Source organism: Anabrus simplex, chromosome 1 (assembly GCF_040414725.1).
Source record: "Anabrus simplex isolate iqAnaSimp1 chromosome 1, ASM4041472v1, whole genome shotgun sequence".
Classification (NCBI taxonomy): domain Eukaryota; kingdom Metazoa; phylum Arthropoda; class Insecta; order Orthoptera; family Tettigoniidae; genus Anabrus; species Anabrus simplex.
In genome coordinates this window covers 494,321,243-494,341,042 of record NC_090265.1, presented here as the reverse complement: position 1 = coordinate 494,341,042, position 19,800 = coordinate 494,321,243, and the positions used below count along the sequence as shown (strand labels likewise).

The window sequence follows — 19,800 nt, the reverse complement described above, 5'->3', positions numbered from 1 at the left end:
TCATGCAGATGTTGACTGAAAGGCAACACATGATCATCCAGAATGTTAGAATAAACATGCTGGTTCAGTTAGTAGCACCACAGTAATCAGGCCCAATCCATGATACGAAAAACACCCCCAATACATCACAGACCCACCTTCGGCTTGAACCTGACCTTGCACACATCCAGAATGAAATGCTTCATTTGGTCTTGGGACACCGAAAATATGCATCGTTGGAATACAGGCAAAAATGTGATTCGTCAGACCACATTACATTCCGCCAGTCAGCTACTGTCCACGTTCAATGTTTTCTAGCCAATTGAAGACACGCAGCTTTACGTGCCTGTATGAGCAATTGCCTCTTGCGAGGTGACCGACTCCAAATGTTCACTGCATGCAGTTCCTGTCGCAATGCTCTCTCCCTACCAAGTTGGGATGGACATTCAATCACTGACTGTAGAAATTCCTGTTTGGTTTGGAAATGATTTTGGTTTATAAGCAGTGAAACGTGTCTCTGGTCCCTCTCAGTCAGGATCTTTTCCACTACAATTCTGACGTCGTGTTTCGTAGCCACATGTAGTACACCACTGCTTGTAGACAAGTTGAGCAGTCCGCTGCAAAACACCAACAAATCCAGCAACTTCATGCACCATATGGCCATGGGCACTGCCAAACACAATTGCCCTTTTTTGGCACTCTGTCACATCCTTACATCTAACCATGTTGATGTACACTGTCCGCTTGAAACATCAATGTCTCGCTGATTGCTACTGTCTTCTGCTCACATAAAGGCCGTGAGCATGTGGTTGAACATGGGACTCATTCACTGTGCCATCTGTACAGGCCAATGATCCATCTGTGCATGCACGCTAGGATGACAGAATTTTTGTTTGGTGAGCGTACATAATGTAAGTAGATATAATCAGATGGTTTGATGAAATGTTAACCCTTTCTTACCAAAGTTTTTGCTATATCAGCAAAATGTATAATCCTTTTTCCATGTGAAAACATATGTATTATATTAATATCTCAAAAAGGTATGAACAACGTATTCCTTACAATATTATGTCAAAAGGGAAAAGTTGGTCATTCTGGCTAAATAAAATATATTCCTCATCTATACCTTTAAAAAAGAAGTAACAGAAAGACTTGAAAATTGAAGTGAAAATGATAATTTAAATGAGTCAAGTTATATAAGGTAGCCCCCTATTTTACCAGCATTACTCAAAAGCTAAAATTATACTAAAAATATTTTGATTATTATAACAATTATAAATAAATTTTATGCAGTATTTTAAAAATATCATTACTCTACAAGTGTAAGTTGTAAATTAATTAAATTCACATATAATATACAGACAAGAACAGACTACTAAATATGAACCTGAGATGGCATAATTTTTAATTAAAATATTCACTTTTAATAAACTTACAGAAATATTGACATGTTATCAAGCTTCTAGAACGTTCCTTTCAAAAAAGTATCAAACTTGTAAACACTTTTAATAATTGTGGTGAAAACGTTTGGTTACCTCCAATTTTAAACAACTGATCTAATGAAATGTATTTGACCACTAAAAATATAGCATTTCTAGTTGCTCCTATAGCTTTTGTTCTTGGAAGTTCCCAAATCCAAAATATGTTCTCCTCTTGAAAGGAATTCCTGGGTACAACATTGCTGCATAGTCACAATTTTGTAGTACATAAGGTTTTCTAATTTTATCATGATAACATACAAAATCGGTGTAAACCTTCAAGATGGTACTTACTTCACTGTGTATAGGCTGTGAAAATGCATGTTTGACATAACAGAGACTGGTTTTCAATCAATCAATCACTACTGATCTGCATTTAGGGCAGTCGCCCAGGTGGCAGATTCCCTATCTATTGTTTTCCTAGCCTTTTCTTAAATGATCACAAAGAAATTGGAAAATTATTGAACATCTCCCTTGGTAAGTTATTCCAATCCCTAACTCCCCTTCCTATAAATGAATATTTGCCCGAATTTGTCCTCTTGAATTCCAATTTTATCTTCATATTGTGATCTTTCCTACTTTTAAAGACATCACTCAAACTTATTCGTCTACTGATATCCTCCCACGCCATCTCTCCACTGACAGCTCGGAACATACCACTTAATCGAGCAGCTCATCTCCTTTCTCTGAAGTCTTCCCAGCCCAAACTTTGCAACATTTTTGTAACGCTACTCTTTTGTCGGAAATCACCCAGAACAAATCGAGCTGCTTTTCTTTGGGTTTTTTCCAGTTCTTGAATCAAGTAATGCTGGTGAGGGTCCCATACACTGGAACCATACTCTAGTTGGGTTTTTACCACTTAATCGAGCAGCTCATCTCCTTTCTCTGAAGTCTTCCCAGCCCAAACTTTGCAACATTTTTGTAACGCTACTCTTTTGTCGGAAATCACCCAGAACAAATCGAGCTGCTTTTCTTTGGGTTTTTTCCAGTTCTTGAATCAAGTAATGCTGGTGAGGGTCCCATACACTGGAACCATACTCTAGTTGGGTTTTTACCAGAGACATATATGCCCTCTCCTTTACATCCTTACTACAATCCCTAAATACCCTCATAATCATGTGCAGAGATCTGTACCCTTTATTAACAATCATATTTATGTGATTACCTCAATGAAGGTCTTTTCTTATATTAACACCTAGATACTTACAATAATCCCCAAAAGGAACTTTCACCCTATCAACGCAGTAATTAAAACTGATAGGACCTTTCCTATTTGTGAAACTCACAACCTGACTTTTAACCCCGTTTATCATCATACCATTGCCCACCGTCCATCTCACAACATTATCAAGGTTACCCTGCAGCCGCTCACAATCCTGTAACTGTACTCTGTACAGAATAACATCATCTGCAAACAGCCTTATCTCTGATTCCACTTCTTTATACATATCATTGATCTATATAAGAAAACATAAAGGTCCAATAATACTGCCTTGAGGAATTCCCCTCTTAATTATTACAGGCAAAGCGGTGTTACTCCTGACGTCATGGTGTGGGTAGTCGTCGGGTATGACTTCAGGTCACAGCTAGTAGTGATTGATCTTGCTGGCTATGGGAGTACTTCAACATCATGCAGACAGTTCATAGAGACACTTGATAAAGGTGTCTGTTAATGAAAGAGAAAATAAAATATACTTTTCAAAAATAACCTAATGTATCTAAAACAGGAATTTATAAAGCAGTGTATTGTAGCATTTCAAATGGAAAAACATAATGGAAGTTTCTATGTTGCTGGAAGTAAGTTGCTTGAATTAACTAGAACATGTGATTGCTATATTTAGATATATTTCGTTCATGTATCATTTGTTGATGACCTAGATTTTCTCATAAACTAACATTTCACTATTTGTCATCAGTGCTGATTTTGCTCTGTTGTGATGTAGGTACTTGTGTCGAGTTGCAGAAATGAGACAGTCCTTACGGATCATTGACCAGTGCTTGAACAAAATGCCTCCTGGAGAAATTAAAGCAGATGACATGAAAATTTCTCCTCCCTCAAGAGCTGAAATGAAGGTAAGAAAGAATTGTTGTGATATCTTGACTTACTAAACTGCATGACAAAACAGTTCAAGCTCCCAAAAGGGGAGGAGGGGAAAAAATAAACTTCACGTGTTGAGAGGGCAGGTGATGTTATTTCAGTAATTATGGAATCGAGTCAGATTTACAAAGAACTTGGCAATATGAGCCCACTGATCAGTATGACGTTGCACCCCTTCTGGCCTGGATGCATGCGCTGATTCTATCAGGAAGGGTGTCATAAAACCATTGTATCATCTCGTGAGGCAAGCTGGCCCACAATTGTTGTAACTGGTCCTTGATATCCTGGATACTGGCACTGGGATGGAGTTGACTTCTGAGCTGGTCCCAAACATGATCTATCAGGGACAGATCTGGGGATCTTGCTGGCTATGGGAGTACTTCAACATCATGCAGACAGTTCATAGAGACACTTGATGTGTGTGGAGGACGAGCATTGTCCTGCTGAAAACTGATGCCACGATACTGTCGCATGAGAGGTAACATATGAGGACGCAGGATGTCCGTAATGTACCGTTGTGCCATCAGCTCTTGTTTTACATTATCAGAGTTCCCTCAATCACTGCTAGCCATGACCTGAAGTCTTACCCGACGGCTCCCCACACCATGACGTTAGGAATAACACCACTTTGCCTCTACAAAACATTGGAAAAATTGGACCTCTCCCCAGGTCACTGCTATACTCACAGGCAATGGTCATCCAAGGTAGTGCAGCACCGCAATTCATTACTGAACACAATGCGAAGCCTTTCATCTGCAGTCCATGCTTCCCGGTCACGGCACCACTCCAAATACAGCCGTTTGTTTTGTGGTGTTAACGGCAGCCTACGTATGGGGTGGTAATTCCCTAGTCCGACTGCAGCTAGTCTCTAACCAATGGTGCAGGATGACGCAGAATATTGCAGGGAGTCCATTACTTGTTCTCCAAAAAGAGGTGGAGAATGGAAGGGGTTACGATGTGCTTGGTGCACAAAATGGTGATCCTCCCTTGTGGGGGGTCAGATGTGGTTGACCGGGACCTTGAAGACGAGTGTGCCTGCCCTCACATTCCTATGCAGTCCAACATTGGGCCACTGTCACATCCAAATGCCCCACAGATATTGCACGATCTAACCAGCTGGCCTAATAGAGACCCACAATGAGGCCCCTTTCAAACCCTCAAGTGTCCCTCACATGAGTACGCTACAGCTCCATGTTCCTTCAAAGTAATCACTCAACATTTGATGCTATTCACACCCCTTATTTATGCTACCAGGCCTGGTAACAATGCTAAACACGAAGAACATGAATGCACTCCAGTGGCCGTTCTACTTGTCACAGAGAGTCACAACTCTAATCATTTACATATCCACTGATGGTGTGTGCGTGTACAAAGTTACATTGACATCTGACCATTTCTTCTGGGTGCTTCAATTTTTTCTTTTGTCAGGCAGTGTATTTTTTAATCTAAATAACCTTTAACTTAGCTTGGTGACTTTCATTCAAACTAATGATAGATTATGAACTTGTCTTTTTTAAGTGGGTTCAAACCCACTGTCTGCAACCCTGAAGATGGATTATCATGGTTCTCCATTTTCACACCAGGAAAATGTTAATTAAGGCCATAGTCACTTTCTTCCCACTTCTAGCCCTTTCCTATCCCAGCATTGCCATAAGACCTCTCTGTGTCGGTGCGACATAAAGCAAAAATTATTTTTTAAAAATGTTTTTAATGTATTTTGTAAGAAAATTTATCAGTATAAAAAGCCATAAAGAAAACACATATTCACATATTAGCAATTTATATTGTATTTTCTTCCATAATTAACAAACTCTCTTGGTGCAAAATTGTTACAAAAATTATCTGTGGAAGTCAGATAAGCAGATATGTTAATTACAAAGAACTTTTGAGGTTTATTAAATGTACTATGCACAAAATTAAGAAGTTCATAAGAATTTACTGTCAAATTATTGCATTTTTCTTCTGAACAGTCAGATAGAGTATACATCAGTCAAGTTAACCAAGCAGATTTGAAGTGCAAATACAGCATATAATGGCAAACTGGGAGAGAAAAAAAAAATCACATTACCTTTTACTGGCAATTTGTCCTCACTACTGCTGGAAGAACTGGTGATACTTTCACTACTTGCATTTCTTCACAAGATATCTTTTTTACTCCTGCCTAAAACACTTAAGATTTCCATTTGTTTGAAAATACATTTAATCATGTTTTAATCAAATATCTGCTCGCAAAGAAGTTCTATGGATAGTTTCCAAATTTTACCTATAGGACAATGTTCATGTTCACTTTCTTTCACCCAGTATTGATACAATTTTTGTAGATTGTCCTTGAGTGGTTTATTTATTGAAATGTGTAGGGGTTGAATTATCAATAACGTGTTACCAGTAACTGCTGCCAAATCAATTTTCATGTTTTGAAGAAACTTCATTGCTTCTTTCAACAATAAGCCACAAGAACTGTTCAGCATGAGGAGAGCCTGATATCAAATGAGAGACCCAACTTTACTTCCCCTTACTAATATGTCAAATCTTACACTACTGATAATTCCATCTATGCTTTTTCTTGATATGTACGTGGTGCATTCCTTATGGAAGTACTAAGGCAAATCAGAAAGTAAGTTACACTTCCAAGTTGTCCGACTCGTTGGCTGAGTAGTCAGCGTACTGGCCTTCAGTTCAGAGGGTTGAAGTGGTGGACCCACGTTTCATCCCCTGTGATAAATTGCCACAGAAACTTGTTGCCCTCCACAGAATATCGTTGCAAAAATGCCAGTGACGATTGGAAACATTGTCCCTTGTGAACGTTGTTGAGCAGAGGTGGGACCCATCTTTGACACAGTTTACGAAATCCAAGGTGCTGATGTACAATGGAGAACACACTGCCATACAAAATGTTCAGCAGGCTGGCAATTTTCTGCAATGTTATGCACTGATTCTCTCTAATGATCCTATCCATACAGTCAACATTTGCAATGGTACTGGACATTGCAGGCCTGCCTTCGCGGTATACGTCCATGAGATCTGTGTGTCTGGTGTGAAATTGCTTACATCACTTCACAATACCTGGGCGAGAAATGGCACGCTCACCATATACAGCAGTGATTTCACAATGAATGTCCATGCAATTGAGCCATTTAGCCATTAGAAATCTGATCATTGCACGCACCTGCAATTTGGAGTGAACATCCAGTTGATGTGCCATTGAGCCTAGCCCGTTCTGCACACACACCATGACATGATACCACATCAACCTTCCTATCAGACGTGTCAGCAGTTACTGTAGCTTGCTCCACATTGGCCACGGTCACGACACGCAGCGTGCTCTTGTGGCGAGTCAGTGTAACTTAATTTTCAATATGCCCTCGTATTATTAGTGGCACTTTTTTCTTGTTTCAAACAATAAATGGTGGATGTTTTCTGTCATCAGCTGTTACTCTTAGCATTACAGTACATCTTTGTTTCTCATCTCCTCTAATGCATAACAATCTCCCTTTCATATTAATTGTGCAATGGCATAGCTGTAAGCTTGCATTCGAGAGCTGGTGGGTTCAAATCCCACATCAACAGCCCTGAAAATGGTTTTCTATGATTTTCCATTTTCACACCAGGCAAAGTACTTTAATTAAGGCCATGGTCGCTTCCTTTCCAATCCTAGCCCTATCCCACCCTTATGTTACTGGAAACCTTTGATGTGTTTGTGGGATGTTAAACCACCAGCAAAAGAAATTAATGTCTGTTGTTGTTCATACCATATCCATTGCTGACAAGATATGTTGTTTATATAGCTACATGTTAGAAAAAGTGTCATTGTCACTATGAAAGTGACGGGGGTATGAACTATGCTTGTAAAGCCATTCCTTACACAGCCAGTCCCTGGTACGAAAGAGTAGCTTTTGGGTTCTGCTGGCTTGTTCATTTAACACCTTGAGTGCCAAGCGACCCTATTCGGGTACGTGAGAGTAATGAATTTTTTGAACTTCACGTACCCACATGGTGTTGTACGTTTGTTCGAAATCATGAACAGTGCAAACCCATCTGGGTGTGCAGTAAGTGTGTGTTTCGAAGTTGTATAAAGCCTCTTCCTGACATTTGCTGGCCATCTGTTTAAGTATGTGCATAGTACACCTTTCATTCAAATTTCCTGTTTTGGAATAACCCCATATAGGTAAGTCAGGAGTGCTTCGTAGGCAGTAGCAGTGATTGGGAATTAGAAGTGGGGGGGGAAAAAAAATATACAGACAACAGAAAGTAGCCAGGTTGACGGATATAGCGGGCGGGCAGGGGTTATACACATCAAAACTGAATAAAAAATCTACAAAATGGTAAGTTTTTGATGCTCTTTGAGCAAATTTCGACAGAGAGGTAAAGGTTGACAATGTAATAACTTAAGTGTGGCAATAATATTTTTTTGAGATTTTGATTCAATACTATACAATGAAACTTTCACCAAAGAAACAAAATTACACATGTATTACAATTAAATAGAAGTACGGCGTGATTATAAAATTTTAAAAATCATTTAGTATTTGACTACACTCTAAGAAACTAACAGACAATATTAAAGAGACTGCCAGACTGACGAATGCACGTGGCAAGCAGGTGAATCTTACCTCAGTGTCCACGACCTTGGAAAAAAATATACCCTGTTACCCTTCCTCATAGCATTTGCAAAGTCTCCACTACTTGCTGTGGTGCTATACAAATCGGTTAGCTGTGACAAGTGACATTTTGTGCGTATTTTTGATAATTTTGTTAATAATTAAAAATTTGCACAATTTTTTTAAAATAATTCCTTTAATTCCTGGTTTCAGCCGGCTAAAATGGAATAAAAATGTAATGTTTCTTTACAAAGTAGTGGGGGCGATTGCCCCCCTCTTGCCCCCTTAGTCGCTGCTACTGTTCGTAGGGAGACATAGTCATTATCTATCTCATGCACGGATTGTTTATGTAAGTGTGCAGTGCTGTGAGTTTCCTTTTGTGTTAGTTTATTTTGTTCATTACTATCTTCAAGTTATTATGAGTAATTTGAGCAGTAAGGGACTTAGTGCAGATAGTCTGGATGATTTATTGAACAAATCGGACAATGATGATGTAGACGAAGAATATAGTTATTAAGGATTGAAGAATAATTTACAGTGATTTTGAACCCAGTGCAAAGCAAATAGCGATCTTGCATGTTCAAATCAAAATCAAATCAAAATCTCTTTATTTGCAAATGAGGTGTCTACCTCAGTGGCAAATGGTACACTAAAATACATTATTGTCAAGCACTAAATATTAAATTGAGAAGAAAATTTTCCTATAATACAATATTATATAATTTACGCTAACAATTTTTTTCTATTAAACACACAGCTCATCCTTAATAAATTTATATTGTTTACAAAATTCTACTTATAATATCTTCTGTACTACTTACAAATATAGTCAACTAATATACAGTATGTGGAATTACTTCAAATGATACTGTACAACTTGGTATAAGATTAAAATTTACATTGCATTTATTTATTTTTTCTTTTCTTTACCCATTCTGGAACCTAAGTAGCATAATGACCTGCTGCGTCTTAACCAGAGCCCCTTTTACCACCACTTTTCAGAGTTCCTGAAGGGCCTTCACAGCTACCGTAGCGGTCCCAGGGCTAGAAGTCCCCACTGTACTTTACCCCTACAGGCAGTCCCCTACTTGGCTGTCCAAACTCCTTAGACCAGGGGATGGAATTAATTTATTCTCACACATTTTTTATTTACATTAACCTGCACTGGTCGAATGCCCTCTAACATTTCATTTATTTTCTCTGTTGCTGTTTATTCTCTTTTTGAATATCTGTACAGATTTTGGAAAAGGATCAAACACTACCCCTGGTAAACTGTTCCACTCCTTCACATCCTTCATCCACATTGATGAATTACAATCTTCAGCATACACTTCACAACTGTACTTTGGGTTTCCCAGCCACCTGCCGAAAGAACTTTAACCACCTTCGGCTGTCTTCAGCTATATAGTCACGGTTTCCCTTGTTGCACAATCATCACTGCTAGGTCATGTGTACAGACTCCTATCCAAACTAAAAGTTACACAAACAAAATGATATACATATTCAATTTTCCCTAACTACAAATTATTCTTTTAATATCATGCTCTTACATCCTAATTTACCAAACTCACCAAATTCACATGATTCTCACTACTTTATATAACAAAATTTTATACGAATATTTCCTAACCTAAACTCGGGAGATCGTCATTTACAAACATTTCCTAGCCTAAAATTGGGAATCGTACTTTTGTATAGAGTATGAACAAGCTAACACCACCCTGCAAAAGAAAATGTAAGTATGGCTGAGCATAGGGACATTAACTACTGTATAAGTGGGACCCCATATGGGGGCGCGTGTACGTGAACGTTTCGTAATAACCAATACGACCCTATATGGGGTCGCAATATTTGACCTAATATTCATAATAATTTAACCCAATATATCCTCAGTTCAAAGATCACTTGCTTGGTTAAGCCAGTGAATGTTTTGGCACCAGGGAGTAATTCGATGCTATTAGTTCATGGCACTAGACGGCAATCCCATGAATTTCGGTTTGGCACTCAACGTGTTAAATGGACTTGTCAGAGTGAAATATAATAGCACCTTCTGGCTCATTGAGGAAAGTAACAGGGAACTTCCTAGTTTCTCATTTTCCTTGTATGTCCCTCCAGTAAAAATGAAATGGTGTATTTCTTTTAGTGCCAGGAGTGTCCGAGGACATGTTCGGCTCATCAGGTGCTGGTCTTTTGATTTGACTCTGGTCTTTTGATTTGACTCCGTAGACGACCTGTGCGTCGTGTTGAGGATGAAATGATGATGACGACACATACACCCAGCCACTGTTCCAGCAGAATCAACCTATGATTGTTAAAATCTCCGACCCTGCTGGGAATCGAACCCGGTATCCCAGCACGCTAACAATTTAGCCATGGAACCTGACATCCCTCCAGTGATACTTAATGGTGGAACTGTTAGGACCCAACCAGCCTTGGTGCTAAAAATTCAACATAAACATACATAGAAATCATTCTTAGACATAATAACATTCTTCATTGGAGAGAAAGTTTGTAGTCCACTGGGGAAGGTCACACATACTCATATACATGCAAACAATCCCTGTGTATTCTGTTCCAAAATCTGCCAGTGGAAATGGGGTACTGGTTGTACTGTATTCCAGGCATACAAAAATCTGGAAATTGGTATTTTTCTGTACACTCTGTTCCTGCAAAAGCCGAGAAGGGTGGTGCATAAATATTGTGTCATTCACATGTTCAGGATGGCCGGTCTGAGTTCTCATTATAGGTCATTAATCACTAAAGACAAGCTCCACACTACAGAAGTGATAGAGCAAACTGTAAGAACGTATGATGTGAACGAGAGTTCCATACGTGATAAGAAAAAAAGGCCCATCTTGAACAGACATGCAGTAACCACCATGCATTTAGTTCACAAATTGATAATGCAAATCAGATGCATTTATTGTACTGTAGTATTTATGCTTTTTTCAGTAGTAGTAGTAGTAGTAGTAGTAGTAGTAGTAGTAGTAGTAGTAATGGTGGTGGTCCAAGCAGAGTGGCCGTGCATATTTTTTGCACTACAGCTATGGAGCCCAGCTCTGCAATCAAGAGATGTGCAGGTTCGAACCCCACTGTTGGCTGTGCTGAAAATGATTTTTTTATTGTTTCCCATTTTCACTTCCAGGCAAATGCCGGGACAGTTCCTATTCATATGCCACAGCAGGTTTCTTCCACCTTCTTACCAATTTCACTCACCATTATTCATTTCATGTTCATTAGCTCCTTAACTGAGATTGGTGTCAGGAAGGGCATCCAACTGTAAAAAAAGATGTCATACAAATTCATTATAATTTATGTGCTTCCTGATCTGTATTGATGATATGTATGAGTATAACACTAGTGGGTGTTCCTCCTAATCAATATTATATTATTGTATTATAATATATACATGGTAGTAGTATTGGCCCGACAATATTGGGCCATCTTCAGCCATGTAACCATAAATATATATTAAAAACTAATTATTTTATACATAAAATCTTTCAGCATTTACACTTAGAATTATCCTGTCAATCTGTTCATTGGTTGCATTAATTCATATTTAATATTGCTTAAGTTTATTCTTATGTTCTTGATGTTTTTAAAGCAACTTTCACACGCTTAAGTTCATATTATAAAATTGATATAAAACAAATGTGGTATTGTATGTCATATTATTGACACTGTCTTGATCCTTGTTGTCCATATATCGTAGAATTTATGTTGGTTACTACACAGTGTTTGTTTGAGTAACATGTATGAATCTTGGCAAATGATTCTGTGTTGTCGATGTTACGTGTTGAGTTATCACAATAAGTGAAGTCAAGTGGTAATTGGCTTAGAGGGAATATCCATTCCGGTAGTATTTTATTTTGTTTAATGGAACATGTTGATATTATTGAAGTCCCAGCAGTTGTTAAGTCTATTGTGTGTGTCTGTGTAACTTTTTAACACAATTTTCAGGTCACGCTGTCTACTGACTTCTGTGTAGTTCTGTGCCTAATCATTTGGTCATTTAGTGTATTTATACATTAACCACAGGCAGAAAAACAATTCAAACAACACACAACAATTTAGACTAGAAAAGCTTTAACTCACTACCAATTGTTTGGAAGGCACAAATTCATCTTGGTGGACAGCTTTAATCCATTTCTCTTTGAGATGTTCATCACTCAGAAAAAAGAAAACGCTCACTTCTGGCCTGGCTGAATAATTGTCCTTACATATAGGGATGCAACATTTACAAGGCATATTTCCTTAAAATGATAAATATTTCCAGAGTAACAGTACCAAACCCACATGTTTTAGTATGAAAATTATATTCAAACACCTCCAAACTACATGGATACTATCCTTCGGCTTGGCCATGATGGTGTGACATCAGCAGCTGTGATCTCATTAGTATAGTGGCCTTGTATTATGGGTGGCATTTATATGCACCGCGCAGGTCAGCCATCCATTCCTCAAGATCAGACTGACATCGTGAGTGGTCTCGTTTCCATAGACCATTGATGAACTGTCTGGGAATTATCCATAGAGGTTGGTCTCAGTCATCAAATGGTGTGGCACATGCTGATGAAATATCTTAACACGAGGAAAATTGTGTCCCGTTGGATTCAACATAAACTCGCCGACGTACAGAAATAGCACTAATATGCACTGGATGGCATCCACCTACGCAGATACCGCAACGAAGCAGAAGCATTTCTGCAGCATATTGTTGCAATTGATGAGATGTGAGCACGAGCCTACAAGCCTGGATTAAAGCGTCAGTCTAATGAATGGCATCACCCAGGTTCACCACGTCCACAGAAATTTCAACAGGAACCCAGTCAGGTGAAGGTTATGCTGATTGTAGCATACAACTGCAAGTGTGTTATTCTTATGCAAGTTGTGCCTGAGGGACAAACCGTCATCCGTAGATTTCCTGACATTTCATTTATTTATTTCAATTAATTCCAACGAGCCTGCAGGCTCATACATAGGAATTGTACAGGACATTACATACTGGCGGGCACTTACACATCAAAATATAGTTTGTGTATATAAGATAATTAGTAAATGGTTGAACATATAAACACATACAATATATAAAATATGTACATCATCAAGATGAGGATTACAGAGAATTATTTGTGACTCTATTTACATTTACGTAACATGAAAGTTGCAAAGGTACACGAATGGATTATGGAGTATTTTCATTTACATAAGAGTTGCTGAAGTACAAGAATAGATTTCAGATTATTTATAATTACATAACACAAAAGTTGCAGACGTACAGGAATTGATTACAGAGTATTTACAGTATATATACATAACACAGAGTTGCAGAGGTACAAGAACAGATTACAGAGTACTTACATTTACATAACATAAAAGTTGTAGAGGTACAAGAATAGTTCCAGACAGTTAGCAAGATTGTTTGGGAGAATGCCTTAAAATGACAACTGATATTTTGATTTAAACAGCACTGTACTTTTCCCAAAAATAATGCTTGACTCTTTGTTGAATTTTGCCAAAGTTGGCAACCCACTCCGCGAATTAGGACACTCCGTCCCTGTCCTCAACAGAGAATGCCTTGCCAACAGTCCTTAATGGCTTTCTGACATTTGGCAAAATGTGGCTGACTACATTGAAGGAATCTAATACAATTGTACTTGTTAGTTCATTAAATATTGTGTCCTATCAATATTGCCACTACTTTATTTACAGCCTTCATATTTAACAAAGCTATGTAATAACAAGAAAAAAGAAAAAGAAACTTTTCTAAAATTAGGATGTGTGGACTATTCGTGTATGTACGGTGTATGGCCCAGAATTGTAGTTTCTCCTTGATGATGTTACTGCTTTGCATTTTCCCTTCCTACTGCATTATGTTGGATATATTATACTTGATACCTGTATTTGCTCCTGGTGGGATTGCTGCCAAGTTGGCTGCACAGTTTGGGACATGTGGCTGTTAGCTTGCATTGGGAGTTTTGAGGATTTTCTGTAGCTCATGGTTTTCACATCAGGCAAATCCTGGGGCTGTACCTTAAGGCAATGACCTTTTCCTTCTCTGTCCTTGACTTTTCCTATCCTCTTGCCGCAAATAACCTATCTGAGTTGGTGCAGCATTAAAACTCTAGCAAAAATTGAGTAGTGTCAGATAATTCAGCTTAATTTTAGAAATGATGATCCATTATCATTTTGCTTAAGATGCCTATAAAAAAAAAAGAAGAGATTTGTTTTCCAAATTATTATTATTATTATTATTATTATTATTATTATTATTATTATTATTATTATTATTGTTGTTGTTGTTGTTGTTGTTGTTGTTGTTGTTGTTGTTGTTGTTGTTGTTGTTGTTGTTGTTGTTGTTGTTGTTGTTGTTGTTGTTGTTGTTGTTGTTGTTGTTGTTGTTGTTGTTGTTGTTGTTGTTGTTGTTGTTGTTGTTGTTGTTGTTGTTGTTGTTGTTGTTGTTGTATGAGTAAAGCCTCCAGGTAAATTTTAAACTGTGCATCCATCTCTAAAAAAACTGTGAACTTGAGGAAATCATAGTAGCTTTTCCATTCGAGGACTAGATGTCTGACATCAAAATGTTACCTAATCTAGAGTTCAGATGTCATTACTTGTCAGGGAGAATGTTTGTATTTAGATGTTATTCATACTGTTGATCTTCCATTGTTCATTTTAATTATCTGAAGTCACCTAAACTGCAATTCATTTAATCCACCCCTCTAGAGGCATGATATTAAGCTGAATATCTGAATTGAATTTCATTTAATCCAATCAAAAGAGTTTTCATTAAAACGTCCAGATGGTTCTGCCTAAACCACTATACAAGAAGAGAGCTTTAAACATATAGTCTGTCTGATCATCTGGCAGCTTTAGTATGTGTACCACAGACTAAGCAGATAGTCCGTCTCTTTTGGGAGTCGTGAGGCAGGGTTTGCGGCATTATGACATCTATGTATATAAAATAAGAGTTTTGTCTGTACATTGCTCAGAATTTAAAAAGGATAGTATTTCTGTACCAGTCATGCCCACAGTAACAAGTGTACCATTTCATTGCCCTGGTCATTTAGAATCGCGATATTAAAATCGTCGTTTTGCCGTGAATAGCGATAAAGTGTCAGAAATCATGCGGCAGAAAATACGACTTGTAATATACAGACGTGCAGAATTAAATAGGCCATGAATATCTTAGAAGAAAGTGCAGACATGTGGAATCCAAATGGCCGTGAAGAAACAACAATAGGAACGGGTGAACATCGCATAAAGTCACCAGGAAGAGATTTACGAATGAATTGATATGCAACTAGAACAGAAGATTTAAAAGGGATACTTCCTAAATTTTTGTAAAACCAGATTGCATTATAAAGTTATGACAATATATTTTTCGTAGTCGTAACGAAAATCCAAAGCGGAGTATCAAAAAAAAAAAAAAAAAAAAAAAAGGAATAAACGAAGTAAATAGTGGGGCGCAGTTTCCGAGTAAACTAGAGTATCAAAGCGAAAATCGATCAATTAATGTATCTAGTGAAGACACGGCAACATTGAAGATACCTCTTAAGATAATTCAAATTAAAATATTGACGTTTGTCACATCATAACCTACTCTGCTCAACATAAGTATAGTTTAAGGAAGATATACGAGTAGCATGGTTGTCAAGTTAATGATGTCTTCAAATATGTGTTTTATGCATGTCTTCGAGAGCTACGAGATGACCGGCTAGACTGAAGAAGGGACGAGAGTCTGACGGTAACCCGCCAACCATTCCTACGGACCCGAGGATCGTGACCGCAGCCCGGTCATGATGCAGCGATAACCCGGAGATGAACGTCCTAGGAGAACCAGGAAGCAGCCATCCCAGTCCAGAAACGCAGATGGATTAAGTTAAGTTTCACAAATTTCTTTTCTTAAATTGTAGTTATATGTATATCATTTGATACCAAGTTGTCGATGGTGATTGTACAAGAGCTAGGTCGATATATCTTCGAGAGGTGATCTCAATATCGAGTTTCAGCGCGAATGGACCAATGTTGATGTTTAACTGATGGATTTAGGTAATCTTCCAAAACTAATAAACACTCCCATGTGTAGGAAAGATAACACTCGCAAATGATGTGCTTCGCTTGCATTGTTTAGCTTTCTTTCAAAGAATATTGACGTACATAATGTGAAATGAGATATTTCAAACGAGAATATGTAGTATATTGAATTGTAGGTTAACGTGCGGATACGACGTAAACTTTTACCCAATGTAAATAGATACAGGCTTAATATCTTCGTACTTTGATAAGAGAAGTATGCGTCGATATAAATGATAGTTGTTGATCCATATGATATGAATTCTGATGAGATATTGGGTGATATGAATAAACCGGAGACGTGTCTCTTGTCTCATAAACATTAAGACATGTCTCAAATGTATATGAATAAAAAAGCGATGTCTCAGCAGTGACCTTTGCTCCTTGAGACACAGCTCGTTAGCGGATTCTCTCGGAGACACAACTCCAAATGTATATGAATAAACTGGAGTTTAGTCTCTCTGAATGGAGACTGGTCTCAGAATTTCTTGAGACAGCCCAGAAGATGACTCAAGCCGATAGAATCAGGCTGAAAACGTGATGGCGGAGTTTATGATGGTTTTACAACGGAGAAGAAAAATGTATAAACCACGAAGAAATTCTCTCGAACATGATTATAAAGATCTCTACCGGAAAGAAAATGTGGAATGCTTAGCACATTTTCTGGAGCGAATACACGAGACATTCATATAATAATAATGATAAAGATGATGACGATGATAGCCATTTGCGATAGGATTTACATGCATCATAAAGTCTAAAATGTTCAAAATCAAACCAGAAATATGCAAAACCGTACAACATACACTTCTAATAATTTTCTTAGTAATTATTACATTACTTTAATTATTCTTAATCTATTCTACATTTGTGATTTTTTCTTCATGTTGACATTTTGTCTATTCACAACACGACTAACATTTTATAAATACAATTAATTCACAATCACGGAAAAGGCCGAAACGAAACATAGCTATGTTTAAGATATGACTTACAATTATTCAAGGTTTTCATTATTCACTTTGTCCTGCTCCTTAGCTGAATGGTCAGCGTGGTACTTTTCGGTTCAGGAGGCCTCCGGGTTCGATTCGCTGTCGTGTCAGAGATTTTAACGTTAAATCCTCAACATTCCTGCAACTCACACACAACACTATCCTCCACTAGAATAACACGGCAGATGACACCCATCCTCGTCGGAGGGTCTGCCTTACAAGGGCTGTACCGGGCTAGAAATAGCCACACGAAATTATTACCTATTATTATTATTATTATTATTATTATTATTATTATTATTATTATTATTATTATTATTATTATTATTATTATTATTATTATTCACATTTTGATATCTGGAAGGATATTTTTTCAAGTCTGAAAATTATCGCTCTCTATCACATGTTGGCCAAATGGTATTGAACAAATGTGCGAGTATCCTTGGTCCTGGTGTAAGCTATCCCATTTATGTTTAAGTGCCGTAAAATTCCCTGCCCATGCCTTTTTCGATTGCACTGTTTCTAAGTTTATTTAAAAGTTTCAACCGGCGGCTCGTGCCCTTGAAAAAAATATGCTGTAACTGGTTTCACAACATTTAACAGATTCGCATAATGACGTTATTCAGCCAATGATTTGCTGCCTCTATGAGTGCTGCTCTTTCTCAACCATCGTACCAAAATCTCACTTGCGCCGAATACTACGAGGGAAGCATTTGGTTTGGATCAGACAGATTTCGATGAAACTTCCATGAATTGTCAATCTACCTGTCTTAAATTTATTGCTGATATTCACTTTGTCATAAAATCAACGACATTGTTATAATTAATTGCTAAAGAACAGCTGGGTGGTTTGCAGCTGTATTGACCTCGTGTATGCACTGTAGAAATGCACTGATAGTTCTATTTTAAAGTTACATTAAACAGTGCGCTATAGAGTGAAAATTAGATTTTGCTCGTCAAATCCATTTTACTAACATGCACAGTATATGAATATTTCAAAATATTAGGCTTTTAATACTTCTTTGTCGTTTACAATTGAGGCTAAAATATGTAATATGAAATCATCGTCATTTGTATATAAACTTGCATGCTACAAATAGCCTTAAACTTTCGGATTCTTGTTGAAAGTGATTAATTTTGTCACACTGCGGGTAACCTATATAACAACGTCATGCAGCGATGTTCTGATGTCTAAATTGACCATCCTACCATATTTCATTGAAATCGCTGCCATCTACACATCACGTTCCATTTCAAACTGGAGCAAAAATTTACTGTCAATAAATACCGGTACGAAAATGTTATTTCACGGCAGAACGGTTCTCACCATTGAGTTCCGGATGTCTTAGCTCATCAGGTTACTAAGTTTCATTGCAATTTGTCCGGTCCAAATCAAACAACTCCCTTCGTTTATCAATATGGATAGCATTTTTTATTGTTTCTAAGTTTGCAATTTAGACAGTTTATGCAACAGTATATAGGTATTGGTAGTATATTATATACCAGGTGAGTTGGCCGTGCGGTTAGGGACGCGAGGCTGCGAGCTTGCATCCGGGAGGTAGTGGGTTGAAGCCCCACTGTCGACAGCCCTGAATACCGTTTTCCGTGGTTTCCCATTTTCACACCAGGCAAATGCTGGGACTGTACCTTAATTAAGACCACGGCCGCTTCCATCCCACTCCTAAGCCTATCCCATCGTCGCCATATGACCTATCTGTGTCGGTGCGACGTAAAACAAATTGTAGAAAAAGTACATTATATGCAGAAACACCCCTAGCTATGCACAGGTATGGTCAATAAACTCTTCATATTCGTGAAGAATGAAGTACGCAGCGTGTGCTAAAAAGTGTTTGAGTAATTTTCAATGACCGCAGAAAATTATGCATTTGTATGTGGATCTTGAATGTGATGATAAACACAATATAACTTCTTACACAATATCTTGAAGGAAACTTACAAGAAAAGAAACCTTAAATCAGTAGTTCACAAGCTGGGGTTCAAGTATATCAAGTGTACGAGCCACTACGTTTATGTAAGCCTGGAAAGAATTGAAATAAGAACTAGTGATTATTGAATATTGATTAATACGAAAGGTAGCCTATAGTTTGCAGAATAGGCTCCCAAGTGAAACACAACTGAAGAAGAAGAAAAGTCTGTCAAGAACTATTCTAAATGAAAAAAATATCGGTGGGTGTTCCACTTCGGTTGTACTTGTTTGTTCTGCTCGTTTCTCCCTTTCATGTAAAAGATTTTCCATTTGCAGTTGCGAAATCTGTTTTTGCACTGAAATGAGTTCTTCTGTTTTTTCGAGAACACACTGTCGCTTTTCAATCTTTTTCGCTTGTAAATCTAACACTTCCATCTATTCCAACAAAACCAATTTTTGTAGTAATTCACTCGTCAGCTGACAGATACCAGAGCCAGTGTACGAGACTCGTCTCAAGAGGAAGGAGACAAGTCTCGTTAGCGAGAAACAAACTTTATTCATATACATGACGAGTTCTGTCTCGCAAGTGACTTCCGTCTCAATCCTCCTTCGAGACTTGTCTCCGAGTTACATCTCATTTTTATTCATATCA

At 37.8% G+C, this 19,800-nt stretch overlaps 1 protein-coding gene across 6 annotated transcripts in view; it reads left to right on the top strand.

Annotated features, from left to right (window-relative positions):
- LOC137496932 (NADH dehydrogenase [ubiquinone] iron-sulfur protein 2, mitochondrial-like) overlaps nucleotides 1–19,800 on the top strand; it is a 215,474-nt gene that overhangs the window by 152,709 nt on the left and 42,965 nt on the right. For all 6 annotated transcript variants that reach the window (XR_011017528.1, XM_068225029.1, XM_068225030.1 and 3 more), the window contains one exon: nucleotides 3,401–3,530. Coding sequence is in view for 5 of the 6 variants with exons in the window: in XM_068225029.1 (XP_068081130.1) it covers nucleotides 3,401–3,530 (130 nt within the window). In the remaining variant the exon portion in view is untranslated. The remainder of the gene's footprint in view (nucleotides 1–3,400; nucleotides 3,531–19,800) is intronic.